Source organism: Chelonia mydas, chromosome 2 (genome assembly GCF_015237465.2).
Source record: "Chelonia mydas isolate rCheMyd1 chromosome 2, rCheMyd1.pri.v2, whole genome shotgun sequence".
NCBI lineage: Eukaryota > Metazoa > Chordata > Testudines > Cheloniidae > Chelonia > Chelonia mydas.
Window position 1 is genome coordinate 187,768,386 of NC_057850.1, and position 12,694 is coordinate 187,781,079.

The 12,694-nt window shown below is 43.2% G+C and overlaps 1 protein-coding gene across 6 annotated transcripts in view; it reads left to right on the plus strand.

Annotated features, from left to right (window-relative positions):
• TOPAZ1 (testis and ovary specific TOPAZ 1) overlaps positions 1 to 9,221 on the plus strand; it is a 100,620-nt gene extending 91,399 nt beyond the window's left edge. For 4 of the 6 annotated variants that reach the window (XM_043540870.1, XM_043540871.1, XM_043540874.1 and 1 more), the window contains exons 19-20: positions 1,112 to 1,295; positions 8,918 to 9,221. In XM_043540870.1, coding sequence (XP_043396805.1) covers positions 1,112 to 1,295; positions 8,918 to 9,137 — 404 coding nt within the window. In that variant the 3' untranslated portion in view covers positions 9,138 to 9,221. The remainder of the gene's footprint in view (positions 1 to 1,111; positions 1,296 to 8,917) is intronic. The other 2 variants (XM_043540872.1, XM_043540873.1) reach the window with 2 other exon arrangements.
• Positions 9,222 to 12,694: the final 3,473 nt, after the last annotated feature.

Below are 12,694 nucleotides of genomic sequence, written 5' to 3' on the forward strand. Positions count from 1 at the left end.
TGTTCTTCAAGCAGCCCAGCTTAGCATGCCGCACTTCTGCCTCTCCCCACTCGCTAGCTGCAATCTAGTCTCTAGCTCTCTGACTACTGCTGGGGGAATTCTGTGCCTAAAAATTCTGCAGAGAACATTTCAAAATTCAAATTTTATTTGTCAGACTAACGCTACATAATCATGCCAGTTTCAATTATTTTGGTAATTTATTTTAAAGTACCTGTCAGCAAATATGTCTGTAACAATGCAGACATACAAAAAAACACCTGCACCTCTCCCTAACGTAGTCCAGCCATTCCCCAGCAGCCCAGAGACCTGCACCCCAGAGCCCAGGGATCCAGAGGGAAAAACAGCCTGATGCTCAGTCTCCAGTTTGTGTGGCATTTCCTGCGCACTGCTCTCTCCTTCCCTCAGGGCATAAGGGGAACTAAAGCTGCTAGGAACTCTCTACTCTCGCCCCCTCCCCGCAGTGTCTTCTATGTTTGAACGGGGCTGTGCTGGGTCCAGTGGCCCCTAGTGGCAGCACTGTAGCCCATCTGCACAAAACACATGAATTTCCGCAAAATTCTGCCTTGCACAGTGGCACAGAATTCCCCCACGAATATCTGATCTTCCGTTTGCCTGGCTCCACAAAAAAGTGAAGGGAATGTGCACTGTAATCCAATTAAATCCTCTTTGTGGGGAACCAAGTAAGCAAGAGGCAACTGCAAGTTGATCCCCATAAAGCAGGGAAACAAAACAAAATGCTGTGTATGTGGCGAATTCTGTGACAAATGCTGAATCCATGGTATTTTGGGGGAAAGCAGATTAATTCCACAGGCACAATTTATTTATAGGTAAGCATAGCAGGTGCAGTTGGGGGTCAGGATTTTGCATTAAAAATTAGTGTTGGGGAAGAAAATGAATTAAACTCCTGTATGAAATTACTTTCTTCAAAGTTTAGTGCTTTGGAAAAGTAAAGATCTCAATGACCATCATTGTAAACAAAAAGTCTGTTCAGATACTTAGGGTTGTGAGGGTTTTTTTTGCTTTTCCCCGCATCTCAAGCTACACACACACATTCAAAATAGCTAATAGTTCAATGTTAACCTAACTTTTGCATTTATGCTTCCACTGTCAGGTGCTTTATCATTGGGTTGCTACCCACCGCTAGAGGGAAATTTATACCGCAAACTTTTACTGATTCCTTCTCACATGTCTGAGATTGAGATGTTGCTGGCCATTGAAATATTCCTAGTTTCAAATGCTAGTAATATTCAGAGTCCGGGTGCCACCAGTCAGACACTTCAGATAGTACTGAAAAGGTTAGTTGGTCAATTTTTAGTACTTTTCTTATGTCTCATTCTCAGTGTATGATGATATAATATCTGGAAGAGAAAAAGTTTGCTCATGCATTTAATTTTAATTCGCTGTTGTGCTTAGAAAAGAAAATTCCTTTTTTAAAAAAATTAACATTTTTTTCCTCTGGTTACAGAGGGCAGTAAATATGTACATGAAGAACTTTAAAGAAAAATTATTTCAGATTCAAATAGGGAGACTAGATACCCTCCCAAATTGTCCAGCACAGTAACAATGCACCGTATTCTCAAAAAGAATAGGATTCTGTGATGTTATTGTATAAAACATTGTGCTATACTTAAGCATATAGAAATATATGGTTGAATCAGAAAACATAGTAACACTCTTCAAAGAAACACCTTGTCTGTTCTGTTACGGAATATCCCAACCCTCTGTCCTTGGCCTTCTCTGTCTGGAATATTTCATTAGTTACAGCTTTGGAGAGCCGTTGTAAACAGATGATATCCTCTCCTCAATTCTTCTGCTTCTTTAGTTAAAACTAAAGTTGTCCCCTCTGTCTCTGACTCCACTGCCACTCTTGCTAACTTAGACCTTCACTTTGTTCCCAAGACCAGTAATCTTTATTTGTTCTTCAAGTAATTGCATATGTCCATTAAAGTAGGTATGTGGGCATTTTGTGTGCTGGTGCCTGAGAGTTTTCCCTAGTTGTACCCACAGAGGTGTCCATCTCTATATCCTGGTGTTCCTCATGCGCCAAGCTAAGGGTATAAAGGGCGAAGCCACCCCACCCATCCTTCAGTTCCCTCTTACAGTCCATGATTGGTGGTCGGAGCATGCTGTCTGTTCGTTCCTTCAGCAAACGTGCCATTTTTAGTTAGTTTATATTGTTAGTGAAACTTGTTTTGGGGTCCTCGGACCTTTTTTCTTTCCCTGAATGTCCATAGTGCATGGATGCCAGGCTCCACGCAGTACCAAGGGAACCCTATGCCAAGGTCCCCTGGCTTCTAACCCTGCTTCAAGCGTTACAACTGATGCCCATGAGCAACCCTCACTCTCACTGCCTGAAGTGCTTGGGTGAGGGTCACATCGGGGACACGTGTACAGTTTGCTGGGGCTTCAAGACAAGAACTAAAGCAGAGGGAACAGCACCTCTGGTACATCCTCATGGAGGCTGCTCTTCGTCTGCCATCTGTACCATCTCAGTCAACTAGAGGGAGTTCCTCCCCATCTGGGAGTGCTCCCCATGTCTTATCTGGGGAAAGAGACAAAGGGAGATTCCCTTTGTTCGGACAGACCTCAAAGGGCACAACCACTTAGAGCACCCTTAGCTTCTGAAGCTAGAGAAGCAGACAACTTCCATATCCTCTAAGTCCTCAGTGTTTTGACTTCTTAACTATAGAGGCAAGCCACTCTGATACCAAAGATGGAGTGTGCCCTTTGGCCTACTGCTTCCCAGTGCTGAATCCTAGTAGCAGCTTGACCAGACCAGAGCCGTTGACTCCACTTCCTGTGCTGGGTCCGTCAAGGCCAGCTCCTTCCTCACTGAAGATACTGGAACCCTCACTTCTGCTCACAACTGGGCAAAGGCCCATTTTGTCACTGACTATCACAGAGACATACGCAGCTGGGAAGGATCTGCTGAGCCTCTTGGAATTGCTCTCATTGATTAGTCAATTGATTGATTAAGACAGTGCCTTGCCAAGCCTGTTGCACATGGGAATCCACATTATTGGGATCTGCTACAGCATCAATGACTTCAAGCAATCTCGATGCTGGCTCTGAGACCAACAGTAACTGCTCTGCTCTGATGGCTAGGAAGCCCCTGATGTTGCTTCTGGTACTGCAGATCCCTCATAGAGCACTGTCCCAATCTCCCATGAAAATACCCAGTACTGCTCCACCCTGGCCTTCAGAGTATTCCTCAGAGTCTGAAGAGGGTTTCTACATCTCCCACTTCAGGGAATCCAGGACTTTCTTCAGGGAACATTGCCCAGTCATAGTAACAACATAGGAGTCATCCTGACAAGAGCAGATCGAGAGAATGGAGTGCCTGGTTTAGATGCAGCTAGCCTCCATTACCATACCAACTCCATCATTGGCCCTACTGGGTACCGTGAGGGATGCCTCTGGCATCTAGATCATTTTCTCCATTGCACTACAGAAATAGGCTCTCAAGAAGAGAGGTCTCCTCACCTAGTACCAAAAGACCGTCCAAAGTTGGTGCTGGGCAACCACCACAATATGGAAACATATGTCCCTGAGGGAGAACATTTCTGCATGTGGTACCGATAGACTGCTTGATGTTGATATCAATCTTCTGCAGGACACCAAGGATCAGCCCTGCCTGTTGCCTGCTTCAGACAGGCCTCTAGAATCAAAAGTGCAAAACCAGCCTCAGGAGGATTCTAACTTGCCTCTTCTGTACACCTTGTCCTTTTCACTGTCGGAGGCCCTAAAACTGAAGTAATTTTTTACGGTACCAGATTATTTTAAATCCTCCCAGGAGCTCCTAAAAAGGATGGCTACGTCTCTAGGGATACCAGTAAAGGTTGTGGAGGAAAATCCCCACAAACTCAGACATTTTGCACCCAGCTACATCAGGGAAGGTTGCTCTCCCTATAAATGAGGTAATTATGTAGCCCATGAAAGCCTTATGCCAAACTCTGTCATCCCTCACACTGACGGAAAAGTGCGCGGAGTGCAAAAACCAAGTTCCTTCATAAAGGTATAAACTGATTTATCAGTACCCCGTGTTGGGCTCCCTGGCAGTGGTGGTATTAAATGAAAGACACCACTCAGGTAGAGCAAAAGCAAATCCCAAAGACAAAAACACAAAAAATATTGGACCTTTATTGGCAGAAAGATTTATTCAGCTGCAGGGTTACAACTATGCATAGTGAATAGTCAAGCCCTTTTGGCCCATTATAATTATTCCAATTGGGATAAATTGGCCAAATTCCTTAACAAGCTGCTAGAGAACTCCCAGAGTGAGTTCCAGTCTCTCCTTGTGGAAGTTCATCTGGCTGGAAGGTCTGCACTGCAGGCTTCCTTGGATGCTGCAGATTCAGCTGCAAGAGTCATGGCAATGGCAGTAGTAACCATGTGCTGCTCATTGTGACTGCAGTGATCAGGGATTCCTGAAAAAGTACAACAAACTATTGAAGATCTCCCCTTTGAGGGTTGTGCCTTATTTTCCTCAAAGACTGATGAAGCTCTACGTATGCTAAAAGATTCAAAGGCAGTGCTGAAATCACTGAGTCTGTACACACCAGCCCTGAAAAGAACAAAGTTTTGTTCTCCATTTCTACCGAGGCAGCAGTATTACAATGCCTAGACAGGCAGATCAGTACAGGCAGAATCACAAGCAGCAATGGAGGTATCCACATGCCTCAAAGCAGTGTTAGAATCCTTCATCAAGGACAGCATACCAGAGAATCACCCATCCTTTAGGAACAGGTTGTCACGTTTCCTAAGTGCGTTGTAGTTCATCACTTCAGATAAGTAGGTGATAAGCATGGCGGAATCAGGATATACTCTGCAGTTCTTGTCTCTCTCACACCTTCCCTGTCCCGCTTCAGGGATCCATCTCATGAATTTACTAAAGCAAGAAAGTGCAGACTCTACATTCTTTGAGACGCCTACTCAGTACTGGGGAAGGGGGTTGTACTCCTGCTACTTCCATATGGTTTCCCTCACAACTATTATCCCTTCACTAGATCTGGGAGATTGGTATGCTGCCCTCAACTTTGAGGGATGCTTATTTCCATGTAGCAATCCACCCTGGCCCCAGGAAATTTCTGAAGTTCATAGAAGAACACCACCTCCGGTTTGCAATTCTCGTTTGGCCTGTTAGCCACGCTGAATGTTTTCACCAAATGCATGGTGGTAGTAGCAGCCTGTTTCTGCCATCAAGATGTACAAGTATATCAGTACCTGGACTGGAAGGGGTGGGGTCACTCTCATCAGCACATAAAAAGAAGTGTCCATCAAACGTTCTACCTGTTTTTATGCTTAGGCATGGACAAAGAGAACTTGATCCTCGTACACCTCCAGAGAATAAAATTTATCAGGGCAGTTCTAGACTCAACCCTGGCCAGAGCTTTGTGTCTCTTCTGAGGCTTCTAGCTTTGCGAGATCATTGTGCCTCCTTCAAGGACCATCCCTGAACCTTGGTGAGGAATTGACTCAGGCTTCTGAGGCATATGGTGGTGTGTACTTATATGATCCCCCTACCAGGCTGCATTTTAGATGGTTACAGACATAGCTCAAGTCAGCATACCGCCCTCAGTTACATCATCTGAACACACAAGTATGCATCCCAGACAAAGTACTATTATTTGAGCCCTGCCGATCTGCGGATAGCCACGGACGATGTTTGCGGATCAGACGTGGATATAAATTTTGAATCCATGCAAGGCTTTAATTATTATCCCTAGATTGGTGGTTGAACCAAGACAGCATTTTCAGGGGAGTCCCTTTCCCCCCTTCTCTTCCCTCTATGTCTTTGGTAACGGACACTTCAGCCATGGAGTAGAGAGTATACATGGGGGACCTGCAGGCTCAAGCCTTGTGGTCCATCCAAGAGGTCAGGCTGCACATAAACTTATTAGAATTACAGGCACTAGAGCCTGCTGCCAGTTTCTACCTCAATACAGGGCAGAACTATCCAAGTATTTAACAACACGAAAGCAATGTTCAGCATTAGCAAGTTGGGGGTGCTAGATCGAAGAGGAGGCAGTCAGGGTCTGGAACTTCTGTATGCAAAATTCCCTGACTCTCAAAGCATCACACCTACATGTACATAGCAGACCTAACCAGATCAGCCACACCATCACCGGTTCATTCACCTGCACATCCACCAATGTAATATACGCCATCATGTGCCAGCAATGCCCCTCTGCTATGTACATCGGCCAAACTGGACAGTCCCTACGTAAAAGGATAAATGAACACAAATCAGATATTAGGAATGGCAATGTACAAAAACCTGTAGGAGAACACTTCAATCTCCCTGGACATACAATAGCAGATTTAAAGGTAGTAATCGGCAGCAAAAAAAAACTTCAGGACCAGACTTCAAAGAGAAACTGCTGAGTTTCAGTTCATTTGCAAATTTGACACTATCAGCTCAGGATTAAACAAAGACTGTGAATGGCTAGCCAACTACAAAAGCAGTTTCTCCTCCCTTGGTGTTCACACCTCAACTGCTAGAAGAGGGCCTCATCCTCCCTGATTGAACTAACCTCGTCATCCCTAGCCTGATTCTTGCTTGCATATTTATACCTGCCTCTGGAAATCTCCACTACATGCATCTAAAGAAGTGGGTATTCACCCATGAAAGCTTATGCTCCAATACATCTATTAGTCTATAAGATGCCACAGGACTCTTTGCCACTTTTACAGAACCAACACAGCAACCCCTCTGATAAAATAAATTTAGGCTATTTGTTACCCTTAAGAGTCAGGTTTGGCAATCAGCTCTAGCAAAATGCACCTGGCTGCATACCCTTATGTTACAAGTAGGACTGTATTCTCTAACCCTATGACCATCAGGTCCCTTAAAAGGCCTAGAAAGATTGTTTCCACCTATCAGGGATCCTATCCACAGTGAGAGTTGAACTTAATGTTATCAGTCTTAATGGGGTCCCCCTTTTAAACCACTCAAACCTGCTCACAGTTACCCCTTTCAGCTAATGTGGCCTTCTTAATAGCCATCATCTCAGCAGAAAGAGTAGGGGAACTTCATGCTCTGGTGATGGATCCTCTGTATGCTGTTTTTTATGAAGACAGTGTAAAGCTTAGGCCAAACCCTAAGTTTCTCTCCAAAGTAGTATCTGATTTCCACCTCAACTAACCTCTGTAGTTACCTGTCTTCATTCCAAAGCCACATGCTCAGAAAGATGAACAAAAGCTCCACACTTTGGATGTTGGCCAAGCACTAGCTTTTTATCGGGAAAGAACAAAGCTTTTTGGGGTCTGTTACCAGCTTTTCTCCTGTGTGGAATGAATGAGGGCATCCTGTAACAGCACAATAGCTGTCCAGGTGGATCATCAGCTTTATTGTCGTGCTACAAGATTAAGGGCATCATGCTTGTGGAAAAGCTCTCTGAACATTCAGCCAGAGCATGTTTAGCCTCTAGGGCATTTGTGGGAAATGTCCACAACAGGGACATCTGCAGAACAGCAACATAGTCTTCAGTTGACACCTTTGCTAGACGTTATGCAATGACTATCACATCAAGGGAAGATGTGAATCTAAGGAAAGCAGTTCAGCAATCTCTCTTCCCATAAGACTCCTAGCCCCTCTCTCCCCCCCCCCCCCCCCCATTGTCAGGTGCTTGGGTAATTGTTGGTCTTTGAGATGTGTTACACACAGCCATTGCATGATCCATCTTCCTTCCCCAATATATCAGAGTCTATCATCTAAAAGTCCAGTGTGAAGGAACTGAAGGATGGGCAAGGGTGGCTCTGACCTTTATAATGTGGCTCAGAGTATTAGGAATATCAGGGCGCAGGTGTGGCTACACCTGCATGTATTGCTAGAGAAAACTCTCCAGCACCATTGCATGGGACATGCCCACATCTAATGCAATGGACATATGCAACACATCTCGAAGAACAACCGTTACAAGAAAATGAATAACTTTTTTTCTGAGCTCTTCCTCCTGCCCTCCCCCGGCAATCTTTATCCATTAATCATCAACCAGATTATTTCCAGGATACATCCTTCTTTACCCAGGGTGTCTTAAGAAGTTTATTGCCTCTGGGATTGAGTTGAAGTCTTAAACACTTTTCTAGAACTATGATTTTCTATTAAAATTCTTAAATTATTAATATGTATTTGTAGTTTGTCTTGGATAAATAGTTCAACTCTTGATCAGTCTTTGGTTAGTGATGTCAGGTTGTTAGCTGAGGACAGAAAAGTGCCAGTCTTTTATCTGCTCATAGGTGGCGCTACCTGAGGCAGAAGGAAAAGGAGCAATCCAGTTTCCAGCTTGTTCGTGCCCCCTAAGCAGAAACTCCATTTATTGAGAAGTAGAACAAAATCTGCTACTGACATGGGACATAGCAAGTCATTTTTTAAAAAACTATAGTTGGTGGTGTAAAACTTTACAACCCAAACTAGATAGCCAGATTTAAGTCTGTACTACCGTAACTTTTCTTGTAGGTTTCCCCTATCCTGAAAGGTCTTAAGCAAATCCTTTAACTTTATGTACCGTGAATATAGCCAAAGGTATGGCCAAGTTCTTGCCAGGTCAGTGCCTAAGATGTTCTACCGCTCGTTTCTAATTCTCCCACTCCAGAGTCTAGTAACTCCTGAAGGAGTGTGCTATTGTGGAAGCTTGCGACTCATTTGTCACTGAGATGTTAAACTCCTGAAAGCACCAGTATTTTAAAATGCGTTACGTTTTACTTTTTCTGATAAGTGCTAACTTAGTTCATAAACTTTAGAATAATCAGCTATCAGTGTCTAGCAGTTTACAATATTTGCATTAGGAAATATGAATGCAAGGATTTTTTTTACTGTTTTAGTAATTTTGATGCCAATAAATGAAAACCATGTATGAATGACATATCTTAGTGTTTGTGTTCCATGATTTTTGTACTTGTGAAAACTCTTTTGCAGATCCGAAGAACAAAAAGTGCGGAGTAAAGATGACTATCGAGCAGCAGTTGAGAGACTGATTCAAGCTGCTCGTATATCTAATCCAAAGCTTTTTCTTAAGCACATGACAATGAATATTAATATGGAACAGGTTTACAGTTTGGAACATAATTCTGCTCTAAAATGGCTGAAAGAGAATATGAAATGGGCTGGAAAGGTCTGGCTTTTCAGTAGTCATTAGTTGGTAAAGACTTTTTTTTTTCTTTTTTCTTTTTTTGAATAGTTGAAGTAATCATTGTTGAAAATAATAAATCAATAGATAGTTTCCACTGTGTTCAGACTGTTATTGATTAACTGTAAGAGTCAACACTTGATTAGATAAGGTTTCAAATCTTAACCTGTTTTTGGAATGTTTGTAGATTTTCAGAGATAACATAGGACCAGAATAACTTTTTTCTTGAGGCAGGTATCATTGCATAGATTACCTCACTAGAGTCACTTTAGCCTCCAGTGACTGACATCAGAAATACCCCGAATATGGTTGAATATCCTCCACAGCTGCCAGTTAACTATTTCCTTTTTCCAACTGAGAAATGAGAATCATAATAGATTTTCATTTGTTTTAGTTCTTCAGAATATCTAGGTTACTTTTTGAAGTAGCCATATTTTTTCTATTTTGAGTATTTTTAAACCACCAATCACTATTTATTTGAATTATGCAAGTGACTAGGAACCCTACAAGCATTGTACAAACAATAGAACAGTCTCTGTCACAGAGAGCTCACAGTCTACTTGTCAGACAGGACACAGACTTCCATCTGAAGTGGAAGTGAGTTGGGAAGCTGAAGTAACAATATAATGAACAAAATAGTGTAGAACAGAACTCGCATCTTGGCTCTTACCTAAGCAATGCCAGACATCCAATAGAAATGACACCTCCCTTTCTTATCTGCCTTGTCATTTTTTCTAAGATGCAAACTGCCATTTTTCTTAGCTGCCTATCAAGCTTCTGAATTTAAGAGATTAGACCGTTCTGTTTGATCCAGTCCATTAAAACATAGCTAGACATGCACACCATTGGAGAAATTCCTATAAGAAAAGTTCTGCTTAAATTACATGGAACACAAATCTCCAAGCATATAAACCAAAAGTCTTTTATTCAGAACTCCTTTATGATTTTGGAGAATCTTATGTAACTATGTGGTGAGTCATCTTCTCTCCCTTACAGCCTATTTGTTTTCCCCCATACCTAGCCTGGTACCTATATTTTAAATGATATGGGCATGCAGGGATTATTTGCAGTTCTGATGTTTTCAGTGTGCGAGGAGGCCTCTATGCTTTCATGGACCTACAGCATATATTTTACCCTCCTGTTAATTTTCAATTGTTTCAACATTATATTCACAAATTTATAAAACTAAAATGTAATCTAGTTCATCTGCATAAGTAATTTTAGATAATCTGCTCTAACTAAAGGTTTAGTTTATTTCCTACATAAAAAATGAAATAGATCCTGTCCTACCTGTATCTCTAGGCAAATATTCAGAAAGGCCTGGGAGATGCTGAGTAAAGGCTGAAGATAGTGTGAGTAAAATAATGTTGAATGGTCATAAAATTTCAGAAGCAGAAAAAAAGCTTAACTTCCCATTCCTCCCCTTCATAGGTTGTTGCTGAAGCTAGTCCCCTATGTTTAAAATGCAAGGGAATATCCGTTGGGCACATTATTTGTAAGACTTTCCAGATGAATGCCTTTTTCACCCCGATTACTTTTGAACCAGTAACTGGCTTAGAGGTACCTTATTCCAAATACTCTTCTCTTAATAGAGCTGAATGATCACTTTTAACTCCCAACCAGTCTCCTTCAGTAAGAAGATTTATGAACTTTGGCCTGTATGTAGTCATAAATGTTTAGTAGGTGGGACACAGGACATGCCCCCACTTTCCCTTTCTCTGAATATCTGTTACATCTCTGACTACACATTTTTCTCTTTAAAAAGGTTAGTTTTTTATTAAGTAGGAGGGGCCAGACTTGAAATTTCTCAGCTAGAATAAAGAGACATGTGGTGTGGAAGCTTACCATAAATTAGTGATCAGGACATACAGATTCACGAAGAGAGAGACAGGGATGGATTTAAGTAGCAGGCTGCAGTTTTATTAATTTAATGCCTCTCTGCAGTATTATCTTCCCTTATTCCCCAGCTCTCATGTACCAGGCACTGAAGTGGGTTCAAAGTGGGGTTACAGAGCTTCACTATATAACCTCTCTCTCTCAGCCTACTCCAAGGATTCAGCTCACTCCTGAATCCTCTCACCCTCGTGTGTACTGCCCCTTCCCCCATCTCTCCTGCCGAACTACTGAATGCAGACCGCCTCAGCCCTGGAGCTTAGCTGTGATCAACTTGCTAACCTGGCCACCCTCCTGTGGGCCCAATGCGCTACACAGTGTTGCAGTTACAAAGAGTCAGCCTTGTTTGGGATGCCTCCTGCGATCACAAAGAAAGGACCCCAGCAAAACTTTCATAGGGACAAACATGAGCCTTGTAACAGTTTGGTTTCTAGCACCCTATTGCCTGAACTCTCTGGGAATCAGAATCCTCTGATGCTGTGCATATCACCACAGGCGCCAACTTTTGTCGGTGCCGGTGGGTGCTCGTGCCCCAACTCCGCCCCTCCCTGCCTCTATTGGTTCCCTCCCCAAATCCCCAACCCAGCCCCACCTCCTCCCCCAAGTGCTCCAAGTCCCCCCCCCCTCCTCCCTCCCTCCCAGGCTTGCTGCACGAAACGGATGTTTTGTGGCGCAAGTGCTGGGAGGGAGGGGGGAGAAGCAGGACACAGCGGTGTGCTCAGGGGAGGAGGCGGAGGTGAGATGGGGCGGGGTGGGGAGCTGCCGGTGGGTGCAGAGCACCCACCAATTTTTCCCTGTGGGTGCTCCAGCCCCGGAGCACCCACGGAGTCAGCGCCTATGGCTGTCACTGCACTAATACTGAAAGAAAATGTACCAAGATTAAGAACTAAGGCCAATAATGCCTTCTCCATTACAGCAGCAAACGGATATCTGGTCAGATAGCTGTCATACCAATGTACAAATAGTGGGCCAGGCTCAAGTTTCCATATGGCTAGAAAGGCTTTCACTGCATTTATACAGCACAGATAGTAATCTGGTGGGGGTTGGACTAGATGACCTGAGGTCTGTTCCAACCCTAATCTTCTATGATTCTGATAGTCATCCAAGTGTTCTCTTAGCAGCACCAAGGCTGCTTTTCCTGTTTGTTTTCAAATACCTCAAATGGAAACAAAATGCTCTTTGTGTAAACCTTACATCAGTTATTTCTAATGCATGCTTGGACTTGTCCCCTGCTGCCTGTGGCACCTGCTCACTAACCCTAAAAGCACCAAACAAATGCATCTTTAAATAGAACTGCCTCCATCCTAGGTAAAGCATCCAATAACCCTAACAAAATCTGTATTTTTATGCGGTGTTTATTGTCTTCCCTGCATCTGTCACCTCTGGACCATCTCTCCAAGACCTTCTTTACTAAGAATTCTCTACATGGGTTAGGAACTCCTGCTAGTTCTGCACCAAAAGAACAGACTAGCTAGATGACCAGATATAGTGGAAGAAACCAATCCATGGTGCATCAGATTTCTCATATCTCATCACCTGATGCTTGGGGATGGGCCAAAGATGCTGGAGGCCTTCCCTAGCACTAAATTCCCTGAACTCAACATGTTGTAAACCCTGAGTTTCCTGAAATGTTTTTTTTCTGCTTAAAATTTCAAATTTTCGGTGAAAAATCA